This window comes from Podarcis tiliguerta, assembly GCF_965153285.1.
Source record: "Podarcis tiliguerta genome assembly, chromosome: 8".
NCBI lineage: Eukaryota > Metazoa > Chordata > Lepidosauria > Squamata > Lacertidae > Podarcis > Podarcis tiliguerta.
The window spans coordinates 18,415,713-18,422,440 of record NC_139541.1 but is presented as its reverse complement, the minus strand read 5'-3'; the positions used below and the strand labels follow the sequence as shown (position 1 = coordinate 18,422,440).

The following is a 6,728-nucleotide window of genomic DNA, read 5'->3' as shown; positions in this document are numbered from 1 at the left end:
GTGCTACCTCCGGACCCCACTGCAAGGGGGAAATCTGGTGTTTCTAATTAGTTGCGGGTCCTTCTGAATTCTATCCAGAAGTGCCAATCCCATAGCTGACACTCAAAAGTCAATGCAGAGCTCAGTTCTGGAAAATAACAATAGTCTGAAACATCTTGACAAGCTGCTTTACACTCAATTCCATATTGTACAGGAGAGGGGAGGAAAGGATTGGCATGGTAGCAATTCTTTTAATACACATTAACTAAGCACAGTCCGCTCTTGCCTTAATTGTTGGCCACCTGGATTCTGTACGAAGAAGAGATTCTGATATATATATTCCTGATGGTAGAGTGTTTTCTGCACAGTATTCAAAATTTAAATGGAGTTTGATTCGCAGCACCATATCTCAACACCATAGAGCATTTGAGAAAGCACGTTACTACCAAATATCTTTAGGGTTCAATCAGCTGCCCTCCCTTTTTGTAATAAATTGTCACCAATGCCCCAATACACTAGTTTGCTTTGTGTTGACTCTCACTGCCTCCATATGTCACTTCCAAGAGAGGGTTTCACTCAATACACCCAGAGATTTCGAAATTAGGAAGTTTGTTCTAGAGCTTGCTGTTCTTAGTATAGTTCATTATCATATGGTTCCAAGTAAAGCATGGGTCAATGTTACCGTGCCCTCCTCTGACCCCTGCTTGTTCCTCATAGCTTTGGTTAGCTATCTCACAATCTAATTGGCTAATAGTTTTGTGGGTCATTCCTATCCCCTTTCTTATGAATTGGGGAAATGATACTCATACCATCCAGAGGGCATTTGGCCTGTGTTGTTTTAGTGGTAAATAAGCCAGGCAGGCTAGGAATCCACCATTCTATATATTTATAGAGCAGGCAGAAGCAAATCTCCAGGAGGTTTATTTGATTTCAGGCAGGAAATAAGGACATTTATCTCATTACAGGAGACTGGCTGCTATTCAGGTCGGTTAGCGAAATCCTTACACGCTGTTAGTGCATGTGATTGACCAGACTGACCACTGAAAATACTGCAAAAATATTTAACCCAGTTGGAGGCAGGGATTGAGCCTTCCTGTGATGATCTCCCACTAATGCACTGTTATTGTGTCAATGACATATTGCAGAAGACACGCTGGAGTAAAGGGAAAACAAACCCAGTCTGGGAGGCCCTTAATCAGCCCATCCAAGATTTCCTTTAATCAGGGGAGGTGCTGGATGATTCCAAGTTCATTCTTCATAAACAACTGGAGAAACAAAGCAACAGGACAACCACAGCTTCATACAGTGGAGCTGTTTGGTAATTATAAAGGTAAAGGGACCCCTGACCATTAGGTCCAGTCATGGCCGACTCTGGGGTTGCGGCGCTCATCTCGCTTTATTGGCCGAGGGAGCCGGCGTACAGCTTCTGGGTCATGTGGCCAGCATGACTAAGCCGCTTCTGGTGAACCAGAGCAGCACACGAGAACACCGTTTACCTTCCCGCTGGAGTGGTACCTATTTATCTACTTACACTTTGACATGCTTTCGAACTGCTAGGTTGGCAGGAGCAGGGACCGAACAACGGAAGCTCACCCCGTCGCAAGTCCTAGGCTCTGTGGTTTAACCCACAGTGCCACCTGCATCCCTTGTTTGGTAATTATAGGGTTGCCATATTTCAAAAAGTAAGAACCAGGACACCCCAAAATTGATCCAGGACGAAATGTCACCTTTCAGAAATTCCCCCCAGATGTCAATTCTGCCATTGAAATTCCGGTAGTGTCCAGGAAAATCTGGACGCATGGTAGCCCTAGTTTGTGGAGTTAATGGTCTGGGGAGTGTGGTCTTTCAATGGGATTCCTTCAAAGCATTGCAAGCAGCCAGTCCTGCCATTTAGCACGCGCACCTGCACACACACAAACCTTTCTGCTGAGTGCAGCCCTGGACTTCTTCCCATAAGTCCACTTTATACAGTGGTACCTCGGGTTAAGAACTTAATTTGTTGTGGAGGTCCGTTCTTAACCTGAAACTGTTCTTAACCTGAGGTACCACTTTAGCTAATGGGGCCTTCTGCTGCTGCTGCACCGCGGCCGCACGATTTCTGTTCTCATCCTGAAGCAAAGTTCTTAACCTGAGGTACTATTTCTGGGTTAGCGGAGTCTGTAAGCTGAAGCGACTGTAACCTGTAAACCAAAGTTGTTGTTGTTTAGTTGTTTAGTCGTGTCCGACTCTTCGTGGCCCCATGGACCAGAGCACGCCAGGCACTCCTGTCTTCCACTGCCTCCCACAGCTTGGTCAAACTCATGCTGGTAGCTTCGAGAACACTGTCCAACCATCTCGTCCTCTGTCGTCCCCTTCTCCTTGTGCCCTCCATCTTTCCCAACATCAGGGTCTTTTCCAGGGAGTCTCCTCTTCTCATGAGGTGGCCAAAGTATTGGAGCCTCAGCTTCACGATCTGTCTTTCCAGTGAGCACTCAGGGCTGATTTCCTTCAGAATGGAGAGGTTTGATCTTCTTGCAGTTCATGGGACCCTCAAGAGTCTCCTCCAGCACCATAATTCAAAAGCATCAATTCTTCGGCGATCAGCCTTCTTGATGGTCCAGCTCTCACTTCCATACATCACTACTGCGAAAACCATAGCTTTAACTATATGTGCCTTTGTCGGCAAGGTGATGTCTTTGCTTTTTAAGATGCTGTCTTTTTTAAGATGCTGTAACCCGAGGTACCACTGTATAATGAGTCACACCTTTCATCAATCTAGCCATGAGATGGGGAACCTGTGACCCTCCAGATGTTGATGGACTCCAGTTCCCATCACCTCCAGCCAGCACAGCCAATGGAATCAGGGATGGTGGGTGTTGTAGTCTAGCAACATCGGCAGGATCCGGACTGGCAATACCTCTCCTGCTCCTGAGCGGCGTTCCTGCTTGGTTGCCAGGGCGGGGATTAAGCTCGCTGCGTTGCTATCCCACGGACTACCGCCAGGGGGGAGCAGCGGCAAATGGGGAAAGAAATGTAGGAACTTTTTTTGCGCCGGAACTTCCGGATGACCGGGAGGGACCGAGCTGCTCTGCCGGAAGTTACCCGTTCAAACAGCCCCCATCGTCGTAAACGGGATGGTAAGCGCTTGTGGATGGTAAGTTAAGATGAGCAGCGCTTCTTCTCTCCCTACACCCGGATGTAGGGCAGATTGACTTTGATAGAAGCCGTGTATTCATTTTGGAGGCTACATTAGTGAGTTATCTATGGTAAGAGTGCTAATAAGAGTGGCTGTTAATACTGTATATACGGAAAAGCTTTTAAGAGGCGGGCTACGTTGGGGTCCTATTTTATTAAGGGGCCGCCAGTGATACGTGGTTTATGGTAGCCTACGGTAGGGAGGGTCTAATTCTGGGGGGATTGACCTGGCAGTGGGGGACTCGCCATCAGAAATGATGTTTCTGGGTGCGTTTCTGTATAGTAGTAGTAGTAATTTTTTATTTATACCCTGCTCATCTGGCTGGGTTTCCCCAGCCACTCTGGGCGGCTCCCAACAGAATATTAAAAACAAAATAAAACATCAAGCATTAAAAAGTTCCCTAAACATGTGACCTTTAACACATCTGCATAGGGAGGCTCCTTACACATCTCCAAAAAAGAAGGCAGAGAATGATATGTGTATCAAAATCCGCCTGCTAATTTTGAAAACAATTGCTGCAATTTAAACAGAGGTGCTATACATACATCGCAGTGGGTTGGGGAAGATTTTGGCCCTGTAACCTGCATGCCTGACTACTCGGTATGTTGTTAAGGTGCTTAACTTTTAACTTCGGACACAGGAAGTTGCTATCTGCACAGTCGGTTCATTGTGCCATCCAGTCTACACCGACGGGCAGCCAGAAAGTTCTGGGTTTCAAACAGGGACACTGAGTCATCTCTTCCTAAAGATGGCAGGTTTGCAAAGAAAATACTCTGCCACTGAGCTACAGCCCATGATTTCTGATGGTGTGTGGGTTACGGGCACTGTATTTGAGGAAGGAGGGAACACAGTCCTATAACATTTAAAGGTTGTTTTTCTCTTTAAAAAATCTGTCTTGATTTCTGTTAGAGTGGTCCTCCAGTATGCTGCTACCACGACTGACGTCTCAGATAGCGAGGGCCTCTCGATTTGCAGGTAAGTGCAGCCATTCTTTGGGAATGTCGAGTAGATGCCATGCACAAGGTCAGACTATTTGCCCATCCAGACCAGTATAGTCTACCCTGGCTGGCAGAGGCTCTCCAGGGATTCGGACAGAGAGGGACCTTTCACATCACTTTGCAGGACCTTCCTGCAGCCAATCAGAAGCTGTCATTTGGTTTTCAAATGTTTTGGAAGTCAGACATACTTCCGGAACGGTTTTCATTTAACTTTTAAGCTACAACTGCATCTTAATTATATACACAGCCTGTCATTAGGTAAGCCATTTTGTTTCCATGTGGGCATTAAACCAACTTTCCCCTAACTTTGTGTCCATCAGATGTTAGACTATCAACTCCCATCATCCCCAGCTAGCACTGCCAACAGTCAGAGATGATGGGAGTTGGAGTCCCAAAACGTTTGGAGTGTGTTATGTTGGACCCGGTCATCATGCCCTTTCTGTGACATGAAATGTTTCCTGCAGAATTTGTTTTATTTAGTCATTTTTCTTTATTTAATATATTAACAAACTTTATATATCACTTGCTTGTAAGAGAACCTCAAAGCGGTTCACAAAAATATAACACGAAATGTCAAAATTATTGATTAAAAATGGTTTTAAAAAGGCGTTTGAAAGCATTCGAAAGATTATTGAAATAGTCAGTAGCTGATGCGTTAATTTTTTTAAAAATAATGAATGTTCACATATTTCCACACAGAACGCTTTCTGTCAAGATTGGCCATCTCGCTTCCGGTTCCTAGACTTGCAGCTTCCGCATATTACAGCACACTTCCCTCAAACAGAAATGGAGCCCAACCCCAGCAGTGGTACGCGTTGGACCCTGAGCTGGAAGAAATCCTGGTGCCAAGGAAGATGTCGATCTCCCCCCTTGAAAGCTGGCTGACGGTCCAATATGTCCTCCCTAAAGGTGGAGGCGCCGTCAGTGTTTATGAGAAGCTAGGCTATGAACCCAACCATCAGTATGAGCTCCCCACATCTTCCCGGGGTGCAGAGGCTGAGGATGACAGCGAGGAGGGGGGAGGCGAGCTGAACCGGGGCAAAATGGAATGCAAGAACGTTCTGAAGATCCGGAGAAGGAAGATGAACAGACACAAGTACAGGAAGCTGATGAAGCGGACAAAGTTCTTGCGGAAGAAGGTCAGGGAAGGTCGGCGCCGGAGGAAACAAGTGAGTGTGGGAAGGAAGGATTCTGGGAACTGGTCTGGCATAGTCTGTTTAGCTCACGGGTGGGGAACGTCAGACCTGGGTGCTGAAACGTAGCCCTCCAAGCATCTTTCTCTAGTGCTTTCACTAGGCTGCACCTCCTCTCTCTATGCCACACCTCGTACTGGCCCTGCTTCTCGCTCTGGAGTGTTTTTGCCTGGCCGGAATGTGTCCTTGAACTCTGATACAGCCTCTTGCTTATCTGGATGGAGGATAGAAAGGTTTGCATGTGCGTATAGGAACTAGCCTACAGAATGAAGGCAAAATTCACATTTGTTGCTGTACCCGCTTTTGCTCCTGGCCCTGCCCAACACTGGCATGTGGCCCTTGTAAGGCTGCCCAGAGGGAAATGTGGCCCTTGGCCTGAATTCGTTCACACCTAACCACTTCCTGATTGCGCCCAGTCCCAAGGTTGAGCATTATCATAGAATCCTAGAATTGTAGAGTTGGAAATGACCACAAGGATCAGCTGGTCTAACCCCCTGCAATGCAGGAATCTTTTGGACATCTTGGGGCTCGAACCCATGACCCTGAGATTAAGAGTCTCATGCTCTAGTGACTGAGCTATTTCCCACTATAATGCAAATAGATGTGTCAGAAGTGGGATATGAACCTATGCCTCTTTCTCTTCCTGTGTGATACTGGTTCTTCACACCATACCCCCTTATCCAGTTGTCAATTTCCTATAGATCACCTATTTCAGTTTTGATGTCTACTCATCATTTTCTTGACCCACGCGTAATTCTGCAATTCCTAGTTCTGCGCATTAATGGACCGCATCACAGCCATCCGGGACTTGCTGCCCCAAAGTACACAATATCCTAGGGGAGATGTCACTAGATCTTGGTTTTTTTTGTCTTTACAGAAAAGGTTTGAACGAGATCTGGGACGCATCTGGAGGAGAGCTGGACTGAGGAAGGCTCCTGAGGGATGGACGGCACCCAAGATATATCTCAAGAATGTGAAGTCCGATTGACGTCACCATGAGGTTTTTTGTTTTTTTTAATTAAACAATATTTAAAGCAGAAGAGCAGTTTCTTACTTATTTATTCATTTGTTGTTTTTATATATCTTCCTACTACCAAGACACACAAGGCGGTTTACAATTTAAAGCATTAAGACAAATGGTATAACATATAAAAGTGGGATGGGAGTAGTCTGACTAGAGGAGGCCCTGTTGTCTGTTGTCCATTTGCATTCTTTTCCCTCCTCATAGGGCAAGATGTGTCTCCTATGGTGGGGGGAATGGGACAGTCTGAATGGAGTAGGCTGTTTTTCCCAGAATCAGTGAAGAAATCTAGCTGGGATTGGGCAACCGGCGTGTCCGCCCAACATCTCCAAATTAATAAAATAACAACTCTGGAACAGGGC

General features: G+C 46.2%; 1 protein-coding gene across 4 annotated transcripts; it reads left to right on the top strand.

Moving 5' to 3' along the window:
* The first annotated feature begins 3,005 nt into the window (after window positions 1-3,005).
* Window positions 3,006-6,385, top strand: AURKAIP1 (aurora kinase A interacting protein 1). 4 transcript variants are annotated; one of them, XM_083454332.1, is made up of 4 exons: window positions 3,006-3,112; window positions 4,064-4,129; window positions 4,852-5,321; window positions 6,223-6,385. In XM_083454332.1, the coding sequence occupies exons 2-4, from the start codon at window positions 4,078-4,080 to the stop codon at window positions 6,331-6,333; spliced, it is 633 nt and encodes a 210-aa protein (XP_083310458.1). In that variant the 5' UTR covers window positions 3,006-3,112; window positions 4,064-4,077; the 3' UTR covers window positions 6,334-6,385. The 4 variants fall into 4 exon arrangements, with proteins under 4 accessions (XP_083310458.1, XP_083310455.1, XP_083310457.1 ...); XM_083454329.1 differs by having other exon boundaries at window positions 3,008-3,095; XM_083454331.1 differs by having other exon boundaries at window positions 3,055-3,224.
* The last annotated feature ends 343 nt before the right edge of the window (window positions 6,386-6,728 follow it).